We start from the raw sequence: 24,298 nt of genomic DNA, 5'->3' as shown, positions 1-24,298 counted from the left end.
GTGTGTGTGTGTGTGTGTGTCTAGGCCTGTTTATTGTAATTCCAATTATTCATTATTCACAGGTAGAACACAGAGAGGCAGAGGCAGAAGTTTTATTGCAAAAGTTACATTTCCCTTACATCCTGGGAAATTTGATATATTTTACATTTATTTTATGTTTTTAATTTATTTTGGAAAGTTTTATATATGAAGGAAACAACATCTGAATGTATTCTGCTTTTAAATGCACTTGTTTGATAAAAACACCTTTTTCTCAGTTTTTTGTCCAAAATGTTGTGTTTTTGACAAAACCTACCTCTGTTCAAGAGGCAATAAAAAAAGAACAGATGAAGATAAAATAAAAACGTTTTTTTTGCCTAAAAGCAGAGGCTCAGATCTTTATTTTTATATATATCATCTTCATATATTCATGGAAGAAAATATTCAGCGGGGGCATTCAAATTTAGCGAAAATCGTCAAAAACCCTGGCGGTGGCTGGCAACTTTTTTTTAAAACGCTGGCGGGGAAAGAGTTAATCACGCTGAGACATCACCCCATAAAGATCATTAATGACGATAGTATTCATCAAGAAAGGAGAAGAGCGTTAAATGTAGTTACCTCTGATGATCACAGTGGGTGGCTCACCTTCATCCCGTCCTCAGGGCCCTTCCCAGCATGCTCGGGGTTGGGCTCGCGCTGGCCGGGGTACGGCGGGGAGCGGATGATCACGGTCTTGTTGATCTGCATGACGGGCCGCTGGATGGGGTTGGGGAAGGGCCCACTGGAGGGGGGTCTCATGTGCATGACCATGTTGCCCTGAGGGCCCGACACCTGCCGCAGAACACACACCGGTCGGCCACATGAACCATCAGCTTTACTAAAGCAACGCTGCGCTGGCGGCAGAGCGCTGAATACCTGCTGTGTGTAATGTCCCGGCAGAGACACGACCGACGCGGGGGCTCCGGGGCCCGAGGCTTTCCCACTGGGACTGGCCGAACCGGGCCTGAAGGGACACAGAGATCAATCAGAAACGAGATTTACACTCATTCATCTAAAGTAAACTGACATATATTACACCCAAATATCCTACAGGAACATTTATACAAATATTATTCCTCCACTTTGAGCTGAAGTGTGTTTTCTGTCAGTGCTAATGCTCTTTACACACAAGCAAATTTTAAATTTAATACGTAATTACGTTCAAAGGGTCACGGGCGGCGTAGCCGGAAGTAAGTGTTTGAGTTGAACGCATAGGTTGAACGTGAAAACTAACTCAAACGATTTACGTTTACAAAAATAAGGAATTAAAAGGTAAAACAACGATGTCGGACGATTTTGATTCTGTACTTCCGGCTACGTCGCCCGCGACCTTTTGAACGTAATTACGTATTACGTGACGTCACAAACGCGCCTCACAGAATATAGCAAGGCTAGCATTTGTCCTTAGAAAAGTTACATTTTTGGAATAAGCTTTGAAATAGCCGATCGTTTCGCTTGATAAGACCCTTATTCATCGTCTGGTGTCGTTTAAAGCTGCACTGTAACTCTCATTTGGACCTTGACCCGTTTGGTCCCCATTGAAGTCCATTATATGGAGAAAATCCTAGAATGTTTTCATCAAAAACCTTAATTTCTTTTCGACTGAAGAAAGAAAGACATGGACATCTTGGATGACATGGGGGTGAGGAAACTATCAGCAAAAGTTTTTTCAAAAGTGAACTACTCCTTTAAAGCATTTAAGGTAAACACATTTAAATATGTCATTTTAGTGATCAAAGATGAGTTTTAAGAGATAATATGACTGATACGATCAAAATGCTTTGAGCCACCATGGCCTGAAGACGATTTGAGCCAATTTTGGTGTAGGACTGAACTGTGTGTGTACAGAACAGGATTAAGCACTGAAAGGTGAGCTCAGGGGGATTGTGGGAAGTGTTCACCTGTAGGAGCCGCTGGGTATTCCTGGAGAGTGATTGGGCTTATCGGAAAACTGAAACCCTTTCATGTCCATCTGGGAGGGCTGCAGAACAAACAACATCAGACACACCGAGGGATGAGCACATGCATCTACTGCAATCAATCCAAGCCGAACACTGCAGTCCGATCACCACACATTCTGGTACATTAAGACTACACAATTAACCACACTGATCCAACAGATACTACATCTGAACACCAGAGGGCGCCACACACACACTGTGTCTGAATGATGCGTAATAAACACACGACTGCCGTATTGTGTGTGAGAAGCGCATCATCTCAGCTGTCCTGATAAAGTGTGTGTTGAGTAAAAGCGTGTTATTAAATGTCGTCTTTTGTTGGACAAGAGGTTCATGAATGCTTCTCATGTGTTGCTTTTCAAAAGCAAGCGACTGTAGAGCCCGATTGATAAAGGATTTTGACGGCCGATAACGATACTAATATTTGTTGGTTTTAAAATCCGATATATCAGCCGATATATATATATATATTTTTTATTTATTTCAGAAACGCTCAAAACATTGACAGGTTTCCCTAACATTAGTTATTTGTAATTATCGATGAGTTTTAACTAAAATAATATGATAATCCATTTTAAAAATTGTCACGACAGAACACACTGACGATAGTGGCGTTAGCTAGCTTTATGGTTAGCTAGTCTACGATGAGCCATGATTTAGCAATGGATTACGTCATACTGCAAATTGTAAAACATACATTTTCGATATAACAGGCCGAGGAGAGATGATGCGTCTCATTGCTGTAACTGTCACGCGCTATTAAAGAAACACTTCAGTCACATCGTCAAAAGTTAAAAGGACAGTCAGTCAAATACACTGTAACAGCGTAACGTAACTATTACTAGCTAAACACTCTCGGCTTATTTAACAGCAAAACTGGACATGATCGTCACAAATGTTGTCCTGCTTATTTGAGTTTAGAGAACTGATGGGGATGATCTTTTAATTGTTATTCAAGCAATGACCAACTCAACGAGTGTTGCCAACAGGAACGGTGTAGAGCGCCCTCTGGTGGACAAACTACACAACTCCAACACTCATGACATGGTTCAAGCATGTTTTGTCCGTTTTTATTTTATTTTTTAAATATTAATTTATCGGCCATTATAACTGCTGATACCGATATTTTAGAAAATGCCTAATATCGGCCGATAATATCGGTCTGTCAATATATCAGTCTGGCTCTAGTGATAAGCGACTCGAACTCGGTGCTTTCAGAGTGAGCCGAGCTTCACTGACACGCTGCACATTACTCATAACCTCAGCATTCACAACATCACGATGAGCCAAAGCGCTTTAAGAGCGATTAACCATGCAGCGCTAGACTCCTGAGGTTTCCCAGCAGCCCCTGCTCTCACCTCTCTGCTGCTCATGATGGGCGGCTGAGACCCGGGAGGCATCATGCGGCGGGGAGCTCCGACGGACAGGTTCTGGTTCTGCTGGAGCTGGATGGACTGGGGCAGAATGAGGTGCTGCTGGGCCGAGCCGTAGCGCAGCTGAGACCCGGGCATGGGCATCGTCACCTAACACACACACACACAGTCATTACACAAACCCTTGTGCGACCTTATGGAGATTTGTGACCCTGGATTACAACACCAGCTAAGTTTTTTTTTATGCCAAAAATCATTAGGATATTGTATTAAGATCATGTTCCATGAAGAGATTTTGTGAATTTCCTACCATAAATATATAAATTATTTATTTGTGAGAGTGAATGCCGCAACATCACAAATACAAACACACAACTGTAAAGGAGATTTTCTCAATGTTTACATTTGTTTGAACCCTCAGATGTTCAATATGGGCTCTTGCCTGTATGAGCTGCGAGTCCATGAGCTGAGAGGTGCTCATCCCCGCCGGCTGGTTCATGTTGCCGTCGTACACCAGCTGCTGGCTGCCGCTCATGGGCTGGTAATGGGATCCCGACGGCTGCTTCACCATGTCCGACGGCTGCATGCCGGGGAAGGCGGAGTACGGGCCTTTGAGAGGCGCTCCGCCAGAGAGCACCATGGGACTGGGCTGAGACAGATTCGGGTGCATGTACACCTGAGACCTGCAACAGAACATGATTGGAACCAATGAACACGACGGCCAATCAGAGGCATTTAAGTACTCGCGCCCGAACGCGTCACAGAGGAATCGATAAGAAGAGGCGAAATTTTATTACAAGTATCTGATTCCTGAGTGGCGTACTCCTGTGGCGAGTGCATTACCTGAAGGGGGGCATGGAGCTGAACATCTCCTGCGACTGAGAGACGGGCAGAGCTCCTCGGAGACCCAGCTGAGCCTGAGCCTGCAGAGACGTGTGCAGAGAGATGGGGATCTGCTGAGCCGTGGCCTGGACACACACACACACACACACCGCCCGCATGAATCAACCATATAAAGACTACTGTATCATATTTGATGCACATCTAAGGCCTCTAAATGATCAACATGAGCAAAGTCACTGCGGTCGGTGTAGCTCAATCTGCTACAGTCCAGGCATCGGATTGATAGTTTAGACTTTATGCAACAAGATTAGAAGTAACATGAATTACATAATCAGATTACTTTAAGTAACATGATATACGTAAGATTAATTTATGTAACAAGTAACGTTACAAGTAACATGATTATGTAATCAGATTACTTTATGTAACAAGTAACATGAATTATGTAATCAGATTACTTTATGTAACAAGTAACATGAATTATGTAATCAGATTACTTTATGTAACAAGTAACATGAATTATGTAATCAGATTACTTTATGTAACGTTACAAGTAACATGATTATGTAATTAGATTACTTTATGTAACAAGTAACATTACAAGTAACATGATTATGTAATCAGATTACTTTATGTAACAAGTAACTTTACATTATTATGTAATCAGATTACTTTATGTAACAAGTAACACGATTATGTAATCAGATTACTTTATGTAACAAGTAACTTTACATTATTATGTAATCAGATTACTTTATGTAACAAGTAACACGATTATGTAATCAGATTACTTTATGTAACATTAAAAGTAACATGAATTATGCAATCAGATTACTTTATGTAACAAGTAACTTTACATTATTATGTAATCAGATTACTTTATGCAACAAGTAACGTTAACTTACAAGTAACATGAATTATGTAATCAGATTACTTTATGTAACAAGTAACATGATTATGTAATCAGATTACTTTATGTAACAAGTAACATTACAAGTAACATGATTATGTAATCAGATTACCTTATGTAACAAGTAACATTACAAGTAACACGATTATGTAATCAGATTACTTTATGTAACATTAAAAGTAACATGAATTATGCAATCAGAATACTTTAAGTAACAAGTAACTTTACATGATTATATAATCAGATTACTTTATGTAACAAGTAACGTTAACTTACAAGTAACATGAATTATGTAATCAGATTACTTGTAGTGTGTAAAAGACGTTTGGTGTAATGGTAGAGGCCTGAGATGGGTGGTGCCCACACGTACCTGCTGGTAGCTCGGCTGCTGAGTCAAGGGCGGCACGAGCCGCGGCTGACTGGGAAACACATGACCATCCAAATACAGAGGAGGGATGTGACTGCCTGAAACACACACACACACACAGTATTTAGTCATACTCAATCACTGCACACGAGTCTGAGAGATGAACCATTTTTACATTTAGTCTAACTCATTAAATGTACTTTTGAGTCATCATATTTAGTCAACTTCACCAGGTTTTATTTTGATTCTTGATCTTGAATCAAATTTAAATTCGATATATGCATAATGTGTTCACAGCGACCCGTTTCGGTGCATGTCTCTTTAAATGATAATGAGCAGAAAATCCAAACGGCTTGATTATTGAGTGCGTTTAGGCTTTTTGAGGATTAAGAAGGAGTGAATGGATATTTTCCACTGTTTGGTGATTGTGTGCACACACATTTATCTGCAACGCATCCGATGACCTCATTAGTGAAGTTGGTGCCGTCTCGTTATCGTCTCGTCTTAGTCATGAAAGAAAAGGTCGTAAGACGAATATTTTTCCCCACAAACACTTTCAACACTACCTTGCATGGAGACAGACGGCGCGACAGACGCCACGGGCATGGGCGGCATGGACACGCCACCGAAGGAGCTGTAGCTGACGGAGGAGCCCACGCTGCAGGCCGGCTGAGCTCCTGACCCCGACCCCGGGGAGCCCTGCTCCGGGAGCGCCTGCGAGTTCTCCCACGCCTTACGCGCCGACTCCATCTGAGGGCACAGAGAGACGCTGATGAGGAACATGTTAGGGACGGGCACGAGCGTTCGGGAGGACTAGGTTCGCCACCTTGAGCGTGAGGTCAGCGCTCGGGAAACTGATGGGGTTGAGGTTGATCCCCGGCTGGAGATGGTCTCTCCGGAGCATTGGGATGGCTTGAGTCAGGCCCGCCTGTGAACACACAACAACACCAGGATCAACGCTCAACGCTTCCTTAGCTGGACACTGCTTTAGGAGAGGGTGTGCCATGTGGACCAACAATACATATCCATATTGTCTGGGCCTTTATGGATGATGGTTATTAGACGTGTGATTGTGCTGGTATGGGGACACTTCCTCATAATCTGTGTGGCGTTTAATTCACATCAGTGACAGAAATCATTTTTCCCAATTAGATTTTTACCTTTAATGGTCATGTTTACCGCTATAATGAATGCATTTAATCTGGTTACAAAAGCATAAATAATGTTTAAAACTAAATATTGAATATTTGAAATATGAAAGGATACTTTAAATGAGAAATAACTTAAAACCGCCAGACGGGCGAGTCATTGAGATTCAACCAACCAGGAACGCTTGACTGCGTTTAATCTAATTTACTCATCGAGTCATTGAGTGATTTGTTCAGAGAGTCGATTCATTCAGTGAGGAAACGCCGCTCAGACGCAGTTTTGGAGCAAAAACAGCCAATATGGTGTTTAAAATGTAAGTCACTTAACATTGATTTCATAAACAAGAAGTTAATTTCACATTTGTTTTGCAGATATTTGGAGAAACATATCAGCATTATATTTTTAATTAATATTTATTAACTATATTAAATAATGTAAATAGACTAAATCTATTTGAGCACTTCATGATCTACAAGCCCAGTGTGACGTATGTACTCGAAAACGTCAAAACCGCACAACAACAATTACGATATTAATCGCAGACGATATACAGTCAATCTAAAATTTATTCAGACACTTTCAACATTTCTCACATTATCACAGTTTATTCACTATAGTTTAGAAAATGGTGATATAATATGATATTTGACTGGTTTTTTCCGTTGTTCTGTTGGACTCTCACACATGAATTATGTTGAATATCTGCTAAATTTAACTCCACAATTAGATAAAACCAGTTTAGCTCAACCAGTGACCAAGCAATGCTTCATGTTGTTCAGTGTGTGTGTGATTACAGAAAACACACATGATCAGCTCAAAGTGGCCGATTCATTTTTGGTCACAGATGTAGTCGCTGTATGAAGATTATTTGTGTATAATAAGTCAGTTTACTTTATTTTGAACTGTAGTGTCTTGATCACACCAGTGGAAAATGTTTGGTTTGCCCGTGTATGGCACACCCATGCTAGGACTCGTGTACGTACGTTGCCAGCGAGCGCGTCCTGAAGCTTGGTGACGGGGTTGGACACGGGAACCGGTGTGGATCCGGGAGGGAGGCTGAAGTCCGAATCCTTGGCGCTGACGCCGAACTCGATGGGCGGCACTGGGAGAACCCCGTCCACGTGAAGGTCCACTCCGTTGACAGGGGTTATGGGTCCCTCGAGGCGCTCCAGGCCCTCGGAGCCCTTGCGGTTCTTCAGCGAGCGCTCGTTGCCGATTGGCCCGGGCTTGTGCTCTTTGCTCTGCTCGGGCCCGGCGTCGGAGTCCTGGGGGACGGGACAGTGGGGCGTTAGTCTCGGCTCTGCGAGTGACGGATGCTGGACGCAGAAGGGCTGGGCATTCATACAAACTTCACATTCATATCCCAATCTCGATTACATCCAAAACAATGTCAATCTTAAAAGGAAGATATGTATCTGTGAACTATCCTCGATTAGGGTTGGGTATTGAATACTGTTGTAGGACCGACCCATCGAGTGTTAAAAATCAAATCAAGTGCTAACAGAAGAAGGTCTTCAACCCGTCACCATAAAAGCTTGGTTTAACTTTGAGAAACTGCAACAGAAATATATAACTCTTGTACTACTTTCAAAAATACTTCTATTATAACAAATCCCAAAAAATTTAAATAGAAAATAGGAGAAAAAAAAGGGAAAAAAGTTAAAACGAGTCTTGGGACTACCAAGAGATATATTTGTAGGGCTGTCAACTTTAGTCGTTTAGTCGACTAATCAGTCGATGCCGTCTTGGTCGACTGCCATTCTTATTGGTCGACCAGTTGCATTTTTTTTTTTTTACCAATAGATTTACTCCTTGATATTTATTCCTTTATAAGCAGTTATTTATTACTGTATTCTAAATATAATTAGCCTATGTTTTGTCCCCAACTTTAAAATGCTTTAATGTAGGCTATTTTTGTAACTGCGCCACAGTTTAGCGCACACACATAATATACTCGGGAGCCGCACATGTGGCCGGCTGCGCTGCTGCTTGCGCTCGGTAAGGGATGCTGTATTCATTCAGTTAGAACGCTGCTTGTTTTGGCTTTAGTCGACAAAATGTCCAGGAAATCTAAATCTTTTGTCTGGCTGCATTTTAAAACAAAGACGACAAGACTGTGGAGGGAGGCGATCGCGTTGCTCCATTATGAGCGCGCAAAAGACAAGAGCAGCCTTTTAACGGCTATATCATGCCGACTCAATAGATTGTGTTTTCTTAATGTTTTTTCGTTTTTATTTGTACACTTGACCCATTTGAGAATAGCCTAAATAATGCAACAAAACGAAAATAAACCTGTACGCAGTCCTACAGCCTATTATTAGGATTGTTTTTTAGGCTATTTGGGTTTTTTGTGTGTCGTTTAAAACGCCTTGATCGTCAGGACGAAAGTTAACCCATAGCTTTGAAAGTAAAGAAGAATATAAAGCCTGTATAAACGAGAGCTTTTGTTGGGATTTTTCATTATGTGGCAGATAGGAGTTATATGTTTTGCAACGTGTGGTGTGGTCAGGTGCGCGACAGAGCTCTTCACTTTTTGCAGTTAAAAAAAAAATCACTTAATTTTCAAAGAATTGTATTATTATTATAGTTTTATTTATTTGTGATGTTTTTTCGTTGTTATTTTATAAATGCTCAATGACAATTGTTTAAAAAATGTTTAATCAAAACATCACGTTTTTTTTTTTAAGTCGACTAATCGTTGCGCAGGACAAGACTTTGGTCGACTAAGGATTTCTTTGGTTGACTACAGCCCTATATATTTGTATAAAGTAGAGCAAGCCGCACCTCTGAGTTGGGTTCGCTCCCCGTGTAGGACACCTGCTTGGTCCACGAGTCTCCGCCGGACGACTGGACACTCAGCGCTGCAGGAGGAAACACAACGGCATTAATAATCACATGAGCTCTTCATCTCAGCCACACAGCGCTCATCTGCTTTACCCGTGCTGTTGGTCTCCCAGATCTCAGTGCCCAGGCTGTTGGCGGAGAGCGTTTCTTCGGGTTGCTCGATGGACATGCTGCCCTGCTTCTTAGCAAAACGGGGAGGCATCTTCGACGCAATTGTTCTGTTTTTCACCGAACCCTTTGGGCACACAAACAAATTACCTTCAATATGCAGTCAGGTGATACTTTTTAGAATAACCGCTAGTGGTGGAGATCGGTACTGCAGTCCAAATTCAAAATAACAGAGACCCAATGCCTCCTTAGACTCGGCGCTCACACGGGGATACGTACGTGTTTCACTAATGTCTCGTTCATAGAGATTTTTAGATGGATATCGAGGCTTTTTAAAGGGATAGTTCACTTTGAAATTAATTTTTGATATGTTTTATCTTCCCTCAAGGGCATCCAAGATGTAGGTGTCTTTGTTTCCACAGTATTTTCAATTTTGATATTTTTCAGTCAAACCGTTGTTGTCCATCAGTCATACACTGGAGGCTAAGGGGGTCCACCAAAGTCCAGATTAAACATGATTTAATGACTCGTAAATGTAAGTACACATTGATGGCCTAAGACACGAAACGAGCGGTTTGTGTGAGAAAACCAACAGTGTTTATATCGTTTTACCTCGTGTAATCACAGTGATCTGAATCAGTTGTTCAATGTCCAACTGAGCCGAACTGAATCAGTTCAATGTTACGCCGGAAGTGATCGCTCGCGTGTGACGTCACTCAATATTTACACGCAGATTTCGGAAGTTTTACCTTTTACTAAACATATTTAGATATCCCGAAATCGTCTTCCATTGCGGTTTCTCGTATATCTAAATATGTTTAGTGAAAGGTAAAACTTACGAAATCTCTGTAACAAAGAGCGACGTTGATCACTTCCAGACCGAAGCGCCCGTGCCGTCAGATCATTTTATCATGGCTATGATTACACGAGGTAAAACGATATAAATACTGTTGGTTTTCTCACACAAACCGCTCGTTTCGTGTCTTAGGCCATCAATGTGTGCTTACATTTACGAGTCATTAAATCATGTTTAATTTGGACTTTGGTGGACCCCCTTAGCCTCCAGTGTATGACTGATAGACAACAACGGTTTGACTGAAAAATGTCAAAATTAAAAATACTGTGGAAGCAAAGACACCTACATCTCGGATGCCCTTGAGGGAAGATAAAACATATCAAACATTAATTTCAAAGTGAACTACCCCTTTAAGTTATGTGGAATCTGCAGTCTCTGACTCCGTTTGTTAGCTCGTTTCCATGGCTACTATACGCTGCGTTTCCTGCAAACTGGCATCCCGGAGTGTCGAATAACTATTGGCTGAACCGGCAGTGGGCGGAGTCACACAGACCAAAACAAAAACCGACTGACAACGCAGAATGAGTAAATTAATAAGTAAAATGACTGGCTGTAGAAGTGTTTGTGAACTCAATATCTGCAAAGATTTTATGGTATTTTTATGCTTTAGTAGAGTAAAAAAGTAACATACAGCACCTTTAAATCACCAAGTTGTGATGGTCTTTTAGACGCGCAGTGGATTACTCACCGGAGGACCCTGATCTTTCCTCCTGCGGTCTTCATCCTGCGGGCGGCGCTGCTTCTTGGACAGAGCGTCCTGGTACACCTCTGGACTGGGCACAGATGCTCCTGAATCACTTTCAACTGAGAACACAAATCACAGATAATCCAATTAGGGTTGGGAATCAAAATCCAATTCTGGAATCGGATACTTGCAATAAAATTTTGGCTCCTCTGTGAGCGTTTCAATATGAGTGTAGAGACTGTGTGTATCAGTGTATCGGACCCGTGCCGCTCTTAAAGTGACAGCACTAATATTCCTGCCGCTCTATAATCACACACCAGAAGACTGAACACACACTCGCTCTACACTGGATAACTTTTGGGCCAATGAATATTTTATTTATAAAGAGCAGTGTTATTTTACCTTTTTATACAGTTTATGAACACATGAAAATTTTAAATATCTTATAAATCTATATTTGTTCATTTGTATCTACTTGTTTTGAGTGTTTACTTGTCCTTAATAATGCTTGACACATATATTAGTTTTCATATATTGTTTTCTCCCCACTTCCCATAACCGCCAGTGTAACACACCACTGACTAACACTGATGTTACTGAGCATTAGAGTTTTATTCCGACTCATTTCTGTATTGGAAAGGCGCTTCAATCATTAGAAAAGTGTTTTGTGGCTTACTCGAGTAAGTGTTCAGGTCATATTGGGACAGCGGTTCTGTCATGTCCCCCTTCATGCCTCTGGGTTTCATGTCTTTCTCGATGATCTTCCCCGTGGCTTCGGCGGCGCTGGTGTCGTCGCTCTGCTCCACAGCGTACACCGATGCCGAGCTCAGGCCCGGGACCGACTCGTCTGCTCCTCTGAAGTGGACATTCATAGAGTGAAATTCATCATCAGTGTCGGGGATAATGCTGATAATCAGTAGGGCTGTGCAAAAATTAATTGCGAATAATCTCATCCAAAATAAAAGTCTGTGATTACATAATATATTTGTGTGTGCTGTATATAATTATTTTGTATATATAAATACCTATGCATGCATGTATTTATTTAAGAATTATTTGCACTTAAATTCTGTATATATACATATATAAATACATCATCTATATTATATAAATATTTTATATATGAATAACACATTTTCTTTAATATATACATGCATGTGTGTATATTTATATATACAAAATAATTATATACAGCGCACACAAATATTTTATGTAAACACAGACTTTTATTTTGGATGCGATTAATCGCAATTAATTTTTGCACAGCCCTAGTTATCAGATTACTTTTTTTTTTAATGTAACATCACCAGTAGCATGAATTATGCAAGAAACTGTTTACATAAAAAAACAATCATGTTACTTGTTACATAGATAACTTTATGCAACAAGTTACACATTACAAGTGACATGAATTACGCAAGCAGATTACCTCTGAAGTAACGAGTATAATAACCCTTTAGTTACAAGAATTACATAATTAGATTACTGTTTTGATGCAACTAGTAAAGTAATCCATTACTTTATATTTACACATTAATATTTTATTTATTAACTGTATAATCTGAGAATATCGTTTTAATTGGTTTATTTAAAAGTACACAATTCAAGCTTTCTATAGATATATACTATGTCGGTGAGTAAGATTTGCAATTTGATCAATTAAGTCTCTCCTCATCGACTAATAAAGCAAAATTAATGTAACAGTTAACTTTTATGGAAAGTAATGCATGTAACGTAATGCATTTTTTTTAGGGAGTAACGCAAGATACATTAGCTTAAGTCCCCCTGTGGTGTAAATCCAGCGTTTAATGTTGTTTATGGTGTTTTTAATACGCTTAACCATGTGTGCGTTGATAAGTGGACAGCATTGCTGAGTATTTCGTCCTTAAAACTGCAGCGAACCAAAGACAGTCTCATAAACACGCTTTCTGACGTCACAAACCACCTTGTAACCAATCAGATCAACGTGTGATCGACAACCAGTGGAGGCGGGGCTCATTTGCATATTCATAGAACCACACATACTAAATGAGGCGAGGGTGTCGAGTTACATTCAAGCGATTTTAAAGCATTTGTTCAAGGATAAAACATAAACGTCATTTTGGGGATCAAAGATGAGTGTTAATGGATATAATTGGGGACTTGATTGGAAACATTCAAGCTATATCTCACAGTGTGTTGTAAAGAAACGTACCGTTTGCTGTTGCAAGCAACACCGTTCTGCCAGCTCTCGCTTCTCCCAGAGGACCCTGCACCGCACTGGGTGTCCGTCGAGCGGCTCATCTTGTTGTTTTCCATTACACACACTTCACTCTTCCGGTTCTGCCTCTCCACGACCGGTCTCTGGCTGGAAAAGCTCCGTTTGGAGTGCTCTCTCTTCTCAGAACCGGGTTCCCCGTGCCCCGCGTCAGCCAGTGAGTCGCCATGCGGGCCGCGTTTCTCCCTCCAGTCGCTGAAATCACTGTTCTCAGAGCCGGTTTCCCAATCCTCGGCTTGACTCTGGCCCGTGACCTCTTGCGGTCGTCCTCCAGAGTAGTGATTCGGCCAGTGCTCCTCCTTGGGTCGACCCGGCCACTGATTGGCAAAGTCTCCGTTTACATATTCTTCGCCGTTCCATTGCCCTCCTCCTTCACGTTCTTGGCGTAGTCGGCGGAACCGTGGCGGTTTATCTTGGCGAGGCGGACGCCGGCGTCTCATTGGCCGGTTATCAGGGTTATCGTTATCGATATAGTAGCCTCCCTCTCTATCCTCGACGCCGTTCTCTACGAAAGAAGTGGGGAATTTAGGCGGCGGGTATTTTAGCGGGTCGCGTTCCGTCGCGCGTTTGGAATAGGAGTCCGTGCCGAAGTTGTATCCGTTCTCCTGCGCGGATCCAAACTGAGTTCCTCTTCCTCTCCATGTGGAAATATCCCTGGAGACGAACCCACGGTTGTATCCCGCGTTGAGTCGAGGCGGTAACGACCTTCCGAACACTCTCGTTGATTTCGCCTTGTCGCCGTTTCCGCTTTGCTCGTCGGTGTACACTTTGTTGGATCTCCACGACTCGCGATCGGCTCGTTTAACCTCTCCGGGCGGCGCGTACGAAGCCTCTCCGTTCTCCGCGACCTTTTGCCGCGGGCGTTTGGGAAGCTCTTCGTATTCCGAGGCTTCGCTGTGCGTCTCGCTGACGTTGCGTCGACGGGGTTTTCCTCGTTGAAGATCTTCGCTTCTGAAATCTCGAGAGCCACGCCCCCGCGCTGGGCGCTGCACTCCTGTCGTATTGTTATTGTTATTATAGCCTCCGCGGTTTGAGTCGCCTCGTCCGCCGCGAGCGCCACCGCGAGAGCTAAACTCTCTAAACCCGCGGCTACGTCCACGCCCGGTTCCTCTCGCCCCGGCGAACGCCTGCTCCTCGTCGATGAATATCCAGTTGTTGCGGCGTGGAGCATCTCTGCTATCAGAGGAGTCCACAGACTGAGGCTTAGCGCTATCCCAGCAGCTCTCCTTGTGCAAATCTTCATGCAGACTCCTAGTTTTCTCCAACTTCGGAGCATCCGCGTGTTTTTCCTCGGGGGAAGATGCGGGAGGCGGAGCGGAGTGCCTGTTAGACGCGAGCGGGGCGTCTTTTTTCAGGTCGTAGACATTAGTGACCACTTCCTTCTCCAGTCTGTATGGGACGGGCTTCTCCTCGGGCTCAGATTTGGGCTTCTCGTTCTCCTTGTCCTCTACCTGTATTTGTTAACAAACAAGTGTTCATTACTTCAGTGAGATCATTGTTCCTGCATTAACCCTAAGGTGCTCTTCAGTCATTTCTGACCGAAAAATTTGTTTTGAATTTTTAAAAATCACAGCTTCATCGGAAGGTTATGATACTTGGTGACTTTTATGGCATTATGTATGTGAATAAAAAAAAAAATTGAGGTCATGATCTGAGCATGCTAAGTGGTCGTAAAAAAAAAAAAAATAGTCACACTTGTGGTCTTTGGTCAAAAATGACCCCCATAGGAAATGAATGGGAAATTGACAAACACAAAAATTATTATTATTATTATTTTTTTTTTTTTTTACATTTTTTAAATAAAAAAATAGTTTAAGATTGTTTCAACTATATATTCAAATCCACCAAAAGAAAAAAAGTGTTCATAAACATCTGGGGAATTCACATGCCTCTCCATAGAGAGCTGTACATGCCATCTAGTGGTTACACCATGATTCTACACCTTTTCTCTATATTGTAACCAGATGGTGCTAATTTTCTTCAAAAAATATTTTTTTCTGAAGGCCTAGACTCTATATTAAACTAAAATACTGCGTTCATATTTTTTTGAAAAAAATAATATATATATATATTTTTTTTTTCCATGGCAAAAATAAACCATAAATATTGCATAAATATTCATAAATTCAATTAAATTGTCTCAAAATACTAAATTAAAAAGAATAAATATTATAGAACAAAAATAAATTGCATAAATTAATAATTTTTTGACAAAAAAAATAATTATATATATATATATATATATATATATATATATGTTTATATTTTCCCCATGGCAAAATAGACTACAAATATTGCATAAATATTAATAAATTCAATCAAATTGTCTCAAAATACTAAATTACAAAGAATAAATATTATAGAACAAAAATAAATTGCATTGGTTTTACTAGAATGGAGGAAATTAAATTTTTAGGTGTCCGGTCACTTTTGACCGGGAAGATAACAAGTGTGACTCCGAAACGAAGCGCACCTGAGGGTTAAATTACTACATAATTTTTTCCGCTAAATGTACATTTCTGAAACACATAACTTAGACAATTACCCTTGTCAACATATCACTCAAAACAAATAAAAGTGAATTGAACCGAACCTTCAACGGCTTCAGCACAGGTTTCTTGATAGGTCCGGTCCTCCTAAGCGTTCTCCCGCTGGACTCCGACGGCTGGCTAATGCTAACGCTAACGCTACTGCTGCTGCTGGAACCGTGATCGGACCACTGGGCCGGACAGCCGCCATCTTTCCTCACACTAGCGTCTTTCCTCCAGAAATCGGAGTCGTAGCTCTTCTCCTTGGTGTCGAAGGCCTCGTCTCGGGATTCTGCGGGTTCTTTCTGGTGCCTGACGGACACGTCTCTGTGTTCGGCATCTCCAGGATGGGTTCTGCTAAGTATTAAAGGCCCTTCATGTGTTCCACCTTGAGTGTTCAGTTCCTCCGCTGGACTTTCCGTGCGATCGTGACCTCGGTCTTCATAGGAGTCGTGTCGGGAGCAGGACCGGTCGTCTCGTTCCTCGTTCTCATGCTGTCTCTGGTAGGGCGGCGTGAAACTGCGCGCTGACGAGTAGCTGTCTTGGTTCCACACTTGGTAGGGCTCAGTGGATGGTGCCCTCCTCTCCTGATGCATGCTGGGATGGCAGCCTTCGTCAGAGGTGGAACCGGGGCTGTTCAGGTGATCCTGCTGAATGACGGGTTTCACCAGACCTTTCAAAAAAGACAAATGTCATTATCATAATATAAAGAGCATGTTCTGAATTAAAAAAAAAAACATTTTATAAAAGCAAAAAGACGTGTTTTAACTCTTGAGCACTCCACAAAATCATCATCAGGGTCACATGCACATAATTTCCAACATTTTTGTGGAGAAGAGCAGCTTATAAACCTTTTGTCAACTAAACGGTCTAAAAGGTCACCCTATAGTTTCCCACCAAAATAAAAGCGTGTGGTATATTATTTGAAAGTGAGATATACTTGTGTAAAATTATCATCATCATATATTCATTTATTTAAAAGTAAAATTCTAATAGTAATTTTTTGTAATTAGAGTTTTTAATTTGAGACTTTTTTTATGATGCATATGTTCGCAGTTCAAATCGCAACTTAATGACATGACAAAATAATTTGTTCAAAAATTCATATAATGATTACTTGTCATATCTTGCATCCTTATACTATAACCAAACAATTTTAGAAGGCTCAAAAAGACTGCATGTTTGTTTACCTGTATGTCATGTGAGCATCGACTGACAGAACATACAAATGCGTTTGTAAATTATTGAAATAAACCCAATTATCTCAGGCAGGGTTTTTATTGTTATACCAACACACACACACACACACACACACACACACACACACACACAAAGTTGTTTTGAGTAAAATAATTTGTATTTAAAAAAAAAACTTCAACTATTTTTCAAGGCAACATTTCTCATTTTTCATTGAAAATATATACTAAATATGTTCTAGATATACTAAAATAACAAAATATTTTTTTTATAAAAAAAGGACAACAAAATTACTGAAAAACTATATTAGCATCTCAATGATCCAAAAAAATAACTCAAATTAACACTGGGAATCCCGAACGTGTGCACTCGTCAAGAGTCTGAGATGAATGCTTGATCATGTCTACAGTTGCTCACCGGCGGAGTGAACGCCCGGAGCGTAGAAGTCCACCGGCGAGCAGCCCTGAGCCATGCGCGGGTCCATGTAGGGCGGCATCATCATCCAGCGCGGGTCGAAGCCCAGCACGTGCGGCGGGTAGAAGCCTCTCTGCGTGTGTGTGTGAGCCGAGCTCGACTGCTGCCACGGGGCCACCTTATACACCGGGTCCTGGATGAGTGTAGATGGAGATGGATCAGTATTTAAGGCTATTTACATGGCAAAAGTTAAATTACAAATATCATATTTATGTGATATTTGTAATTTTGCAATTAAAGGAGTAGTTCACTTTTGAAAAAACTTTTGCTGATAATTTACTCACCCCCGTGTCATCCAAGATGTCCATGTCTTTCTTTCTTCAGTGGAAAAGAAATGAAGAAAACATTCCAGGATTTTCTCCATATAATGGACTTCAATGGGGTCCAAACGGTTCAAGGTCCAAAGGACCGTTTCAGTGCAAACTGTTCAAAGGGCTTTAAACGATTCCAGACGATGCGATGAATAAGGGTCTTATCAAGCGAAACGATCGCTCAGTTAATAAATAAATAACAAAGTTGAAGTTTTAAAAGCTCAATGCTCGCCTTGCTGTTCTGTGATGCGCGTCTGGAATCGTTTAAAGCCCTTTGAACAGTTTGCACTGAAACTCTCATTTGGTCCCCATTGAAGTCCATTATATGGAGAAAATCCTGGAATGTTTTAATCAAAAACCTTAATTTCTTTCCCACTGAAGAAAGAAAGACATGGACATCTTGGATGAGAGTGAATGATCAGGAGATGTTCATTCTGAAGTGAACTGATCCGTGAACTCTTACTCTACAGGATTAAAGGTCACCTGGTGCTGCTTCTGGAAGCGGGGCGGAACGGGCTTCTGGTGCCGGCCGTAATCTGGGAGAGGAGAAGTAGACTCAGGAACGTCGTCTTCGTTGTGGTAATTACAACCTTCATCTTTGTAATCCTGACTGGAGGACTCGGCTGGTGTGTCCAACACTTCTGTGTCCAATGAGATGAAGTGTTTAAAGCATAAAACACTCAATGCTTTTTTTTACTTAGTATTTTAGATATTTGTACTGGAAACAAGACAAAAACTCTAAGTCAAGATGCATTTACTTAAGTAGTAAAATTTCATAGGATATTAAGTCTTGTTTTCTGGGGAAATAATTTAGTGAGTTTTAAGTGAGTTGTTGCTTAAAACAAGCAAAATGATCTGCCAATGGGGTCAGAACAATAATGTTGTTTCTGTTTAAATTAAGATCTTTATTTTTACCCCACTGGGAGATCATTTTGAATTTCTTTAAGCAACAAATCATCTAATTTTAGAAAACCCCAAAAAACAAGACTTAATATCTTATGACATTTTACTACTTTAGTAAAGGCATCTTTAAGATTTTTTTTAGATATTTGGACTGGAAACAAGACAAAAATACTATTACTAAGGAAACATTTTTGCAGGGAAAATAGCTAACATGAGTTGTTCCTGTTGCATAGCTGCCATTCATAAGACACTTAATATTCAGTAAAAATATTGATTTGATGTGAACAAAGCTAATTACTGAAAGGCAAGTATTGTCACCATTTGACATTTTCCCCTATAGACGCGAAACGACTGTTTATTTAGCACCACATCGTAGCTAGCGTACCTTTAGTGGCGTACTGCCAGCCCTCCTGGTGGGGTTTGGATGACCTTCGACCTGGCGACTGCGTCAGCGTCTCTTTGCTGTCGGCTTCTGCAGGGCGTGAGGGTTTCTCAGTTTTGCCGAATTTCTCATCCAGTTTTTTGAGTTTCTCGGCACAGGCGGCCAGTCTCTCCTCGCGCGCTCTCCTCTCCTCCTCTTCCCGGCGTCTGCGAGCGCGCTCCACGGCGGAGAGATCGGCCGAGACAAACTTCCCTCGAGGAGGAGCCGGTCTCTGCGCTTCCTCCTGCTCCTCCGCAGACTCGCCGCTCACACCGTTCTTAACCTGCTTTAACACACACACACACACACAGCATGCGTAAGTTGATAAGTGGACAGCATTGCTGAGATCTGGACGCATGTAAAGGCCTCGAGCGTTACCTCTGCTGAGGAGAGTCTCCCATTGGTCTTCCTGGAGGATAGCGCCTCCGGCTGGCGCGAGTACAGGTCCTCCTCGGGGTCATGCGGGAACGCCACGTCACCAGAGCTCTGAGAGGAGTGAGGATCATGATGGTGGTCCCAGTCATCCCTGCAACACACAAGAGCCAGAACCGGCGTCAGTCCCGACAACAGCAGCCGCTGGTCCACTAACACACGCGACCAAACCATCCGCTAGCAACAGGACTGACGCACTGAAAAGCCTTCATGTAAACACCTTTGTTTCGATCGGATTGAAAGGGTCGGTTTATTCCTTTTCTAACCCGATCGAGGGAACATGTAAACACTAGAAAACACAGCTCGTGTTAAAGGATTAGTTCACTTTTGAAAAAACTTTTGCTGACAATTTACTCGCCCCCGTGTCATCCGAGATGTCCATGTCTTTCTTTCCTCAGTCGAGAAGTAATTAAGGTTTTTGATGAAAACATTCCTGGATTTTCTCCATATAATGGACTTCAATGGAGACCAAACGGTTCAAGGTCCAAATGAGAGTTTCAGATGCAGCTTCAAATGTCTTTAAACGACACCAGACGATGAATAAGGGTCTTATCAAGCGAAACGATCGGTTATTTCAAAACTTATTCCAAAAATGTAACTTTTCTAAGGACAAATGCTAGCCTTGCTCTATTCTGTGAGGCGCGTTTGTAACGTCACGTAATACGTAATTACGTTCAAAAGGTCACGGGCGACGAAGCCGGAAGTACAGAATCAAAATCGTCCGACATCGTTGTTTAATTCCTTTTTTATAAACGGCGTTTGAGTTAGTTTGCACGTTCAACCTATGCGTTCAACTAGTAAACACTGACTCTGTTCTTCCGGCTACGTCGCCCGTGACCTTGAACGTAATTACGTAATACATGACGTTACAAACGCGCCTCACAGAATAGAGCAAGGCTAGCATTTGTCCTTAGAAAAGTTACATTTTTGGAATAAGCTTTGAAATAACCGATTGTTTCGCATGATAAGACCCTTATTCATCGTCTGGTGTCGTTTAAAGCTGCACTGAAACTCTCTTTTGGACCTTGAACCGTTTGGTCCCCATTGAAGTCCATTATATGGAGAAAATCCTGGAATGTTTTCATCAAAAACCTTAATTTCTTTTCGACTGAAGAAAGAAAGACTCGGATGACACGGGGGCGAGTAAATTATCAGCAAAAGTTTTTTCAAAAGTGAACGACTCCTTTAAATGGAGAATCATGTGTTGAACGTATCAGTCAATGAATCGGGTCAATCAATCAATATCAAAATTTGTATAAAAAAACAAAATGAAAACTCACCAGATCTTGCTCTTCACACATGGGGAGCGATCTTCCTCATCATCACTGAATTTGAGCTTCTCGCTGTAATCCACTTCCTCATGGAGACCTGAGTACACGGTCACAGTGAGCAGGGGTCGGGGGTCAGGTAACACGCCCCACGCCGCCTCCTGAACCACACTTCCTCCATCACAATATTTTGAACATATAATGAACTGAACTGTTAACGCAGACACACTTCAGGATTAACACGCATCGTTTATACCCCGCTTTAACTTTCAGATTCTGTCTTTTTTCTGGGTGTTAAATTAAATTCTAATAATCAAACCGCATGTGCAATTAATTGAAATCATGAAACGTATTCAAAACGTAACAAATTACATTTTATTTTTACCCAGTTCTGTGCTTTCCGTTTTATTTAGTCTATATTCCATTTTAACGATTTTAATCAAAAACATATCTAACTGAATTCATAAAAACAACTTTTTTCTTAGTGTATTCACTAATAGGCCCTATGATTGTTATTTATTTAATTTCTGTGTTGTGTATTTAAATTCTTCTGGTACTCAAACAAAGGCATAAAATATTAATTGATCTTTTATTCAAATGAAAATTAAACAAGTCCTTTAATTTTCTGGCTAACAAGTGCTACACAATAGAGGTTTACATGAGTTTTAATAATAATTATATTAGTATTAGCAGCATTAACATTAAGATATACAATATACTGTACAAGAGTAATACACATCTATCACAGTTTCTTTTAATCAGACCAATCGTTTATTTTGACGGGTTGTCGTGTAGTTTCTTCTGTGATGTGATGAAATGTTGTCCGAGTGAGAATATTACATATTAAACGATCACAGTCTCTGGTTTAAGAACACACACGCAGCATGCTCATCGTTTCACTGATCAACACCTCAGGGATCGAAATTTGGTACCGAAAAACACGACCTTTCTTGATACTCGGGGCCGTTCGGTCGGCGCCTGAACAGAATTAAACTCGATACCCACCCATAATCGATCAGTCATAGTTTAGAGATACTCCTTTTAAGATTGACATTGATTTTGATATAATCCAGATCAAACTGCCAGCTCGTGAATCGACACCCAGCGCTAACACTGAGCGCATTGGTGAAACACCAGCTAACGAGAGCTAGCGCTCGCTCACCCGCCCAGCCGTCTTCACAGTCGTTGTCCAGCTCATCGAGGTCCTTCAGGTCATCAGGGTTGATGATGGCAGGACGGGGCGCTCGGTCTCCCGGGCGTCGGATCGGGCGGGTCGAAGGGCGCGGGGGGTTTCGTGGGAACCGGGTTTCTCTCCTTAAATCACCACTGCGGGGAAAGAGGAACAGGCTTCAGTCACATTTAACACCAAATATTCAAATAAAAGAAATTCAGAAAAAAAAAAAAACATTTTATTTCAATAAATTCAGTCATTTAATTTGCAGATAAAGCAGTCACATTAGTAACCTTCCACACCCGACCACGTGCCAAAAGCCCAAACCCGTAGGCCCAAAACCAATAAACCTGCCCTCAAATAGAATAGATTTCATCTCATGTTTATTTACATTAAAGCATATTAATAGCCTAATAGAGAATACACAACCCATGTAACTTTCTGCGGACAGCGTTTCTGGAAATCATTTTTTGACCTGACTAAAGGAAATTTAAGACCCCATTTAAGACGTTTTAAGGCTTTAAATTTAACTTAACCCTCAGGTGCTCTTTCTGACCGAAAAATTTTCTGTTTTGAAATTTTTAAAAATCACAGCTTCATTGAAATGTTACGAAACTTGGTGACTTTTATGGCATTGGGTATGTGAACACCAAAAAAAAAATTGAGGTCATGATCTGAGCATGCAAGTGGTCTTAAAAAAAAGTAGTCACACTTGTGCTCTTTGGTCAAAAATGACTGACCCATAGGAAATGAATGGGAAATTGTAAAAATGAAAAAAAAAAAAAATTGTGAATTTTTGTTTGTCAATTTTTTTTTATAAGAAATAATAACTATATATTCAAATCCACCAACAACAAACAATGTGTTCATAAACAGCTGGGGAATTCACATGCTTCTCCATAGAGAGCTGTACATGCCATCTAGTGGTTACACCATGATTCTACGCTTATTCTCTATATTGTAACCAGATGGTGCTAATTTTCTTCAAAAAATATTTTTTTTCTGAAGGCCTAGACTCTATATTGAACTAAAATACTGCGTTCATAATTAAAAAAAAAAAATATATATATATATATATATATGGCAAAAATAAACAATAAATATTGCATAAATATTCATAAATTCAATTAAATTGTCTCAAAATACTAAATTAAAAAGAATAAATATTATAGAACAAAAATATATTGCATTGGTTTTAATGGGATGGAAGAAGTTTCATTTTTAGGTGTCCAGTCACTTTTGACCGGGAAGATAACAAGTGTGACTCCGAAACGAAGAGCACCTGAGGGTTAAGGAACCCTGAAAGCAGGAATTTATAGTCGGGATGTGGCGGGCAGTAATTTTCCCGGCGGTATCACCGGCGGGGGCTTTTAAATCGCTAATGTGAAAGCGAAACTAACACCGTCCTTCATAACGGAGCAGAGCGAGCGTTTATCCACAGGACGAACCCAAAACACTCTATTCCAGTGGACACACACCGTTATGAATATGAATGGACATGCGCATTTTAGTTTCGCTTTCAAATAAGCGCCAATTTGAGGGCGGTTTGCTTGAACGGTGAGGTCATCGCTATTATTCCTAATGAAAAACAACAAAACAATTACAAATTTGCTTAAATAGACGCTTTTAGGCTCACGGTTTACAGAGCAGATACGTTCGGTTTTTAATTGTAGTGTCTGTTCTCTAACTGAACTAAATTAATTTATTAATAATAAATAAATAAATAAAAGTTTAATTGGTGGTGTCGCTTCTGAACAGCAGAGACACGGCCAGCACCGGCAGTCGTAGCAAGCCTAATATACAGCGAGCTTTCCTCAAGTGCACATGATTGATCAGCGCTAGGCTTACTTGACAGGTTCTGGCGCTGGTCTGAAGAGCGACCGGGAGTCAAAGCGCACGGGCGCCACCACTGCGGCCGGGCCGTGGTCCGAGGAGCCCGGGGCGTCACGGGTCTCTTTAGGGCACATCTGATGGACAAACAGCACACATCACACAGGGAACCAAAACAACATCCAGAATACAGTCGGGAACGATCTACAAATACAAAAGACACTGCGGACAGACAAAACACAGCTTGGCTTTGATTTTTCATTTTTAGAGTAAAACACGTTTTTGAAAACATACATTTCATTTTTCATAACAAACAAACATATATTTATGCAACTCGTTTTAAGTCCAGTTTTCAGTCCAGCAATAATCTTCCGAGTGTCGTCTCTGAGAAG

The 24,298-nt window shown here is 41.1% G+C and overlaps 1 protein-coding gene across 2 annotated transcripts in view; it reads right to left on the bottom strand.

Annotated features, from left to right (window-relative positions):
• prrc2b (proline-rich coiled-coil 2B) overlaps positions 1–24,298 on the bottom strand; it is a 36,834-nt gene that overhangs the window by 4,463 nt on the left and 8,073 nt on the right. The window contains exons 8-30 of one of the 2 annotated variants that reach the window (XM_039661877.2): positions 23,925–24,043; positions 22,068–22,231; positions 20,918–21,005; positions 19,584–19,731; positions 19,170–19,491; positions 18,365–18,522; positions 17,514–17,703; positions 15,965–16,572; positions 13,309–14,822; positions 11,791–11,969; positions 11,118–11,233; positions 9,559–9,700; positions 9,406–9,482; positions 7,605–7,886; positions 6,299–6,400; positions 6,039–6,222; positions 5,476–5,570; positions 4,196–4,320; positions 3,795–4,035; positions 3,338–3,502; positions 1,920–1,999; positions 895–982; positions 625–810 (exon numbers count right to left, since the gene is read on the bottom strand). In XM_039661877.2, coding sequence (XP_039517811.2) covers positions 625–810; positions 895–982; positions 1,920–1,999; positions 3,338–3,502; positions 3,795–4,035; positions 4,196–4,320; positions 5,476–5,570; positions 6,039–6,222; positions 6,299–6,400; positions 7,605–7,886; positions 9,406–9,482; positions 9,559–9,700; positions 11,118–11,233; positions 11,791–11,969; positions 13,309–14,822; positions 15,965–16,572; positions 17,514–17,703; positions 18,365–18,522; positions 19,170–19,491; positions 19,584–19,731; positions 20,918–21,005; positions 22,068–22,231; positions 23,925–24,043 — 5,373 coding nt within the window. Of the gene's footprint in view, positions 1–597; positions 811–894; positions 983–1,919; positions 2,000–3,337; positions 3,503–3,794; positions 4,036–4,195; positions 4,321–5,475; positions 5,571–6,038; positions 6,223–6,298; positions 6,401–7,604; positions 7,887–9,405; positions 9,483–9,558; positions 9,701–11,117; positions 11,234–11,790; positions 11,970–13,308; positions 14,823–15,964; positions 16,573–17,513; positions 17,704–18,364; positions 18,523–19,169; positions 19,492–19,583; positions 19,732–20,917; positions 21,006–22,067; positions 22,232–23,924; positions 24,044–24,298 lie in introns of both variants that reach the window. The other variant, XM_039661880.2, reaches the window with a different exon arrangement.

Source organism: Pimephales promelas, chromosome 4, assembly GCF_988280905.1.
Source record: "Pimephales promelas chromosome 4, fPimPro1.hap1.1, whole genome shotgun sequence".
In the NCBI taxonomy this organism is placed as follows: Eukaryota; Metazoa; Chordata; class Actinopteri; order Cypriniformes; family Leuciscidae; genus Pimephales; species Pimephales promelas.
Note: the sequence above shows the minus strand (reverse complement) of the source record. Positions and strands in the feature narration are given on the sequence as shown.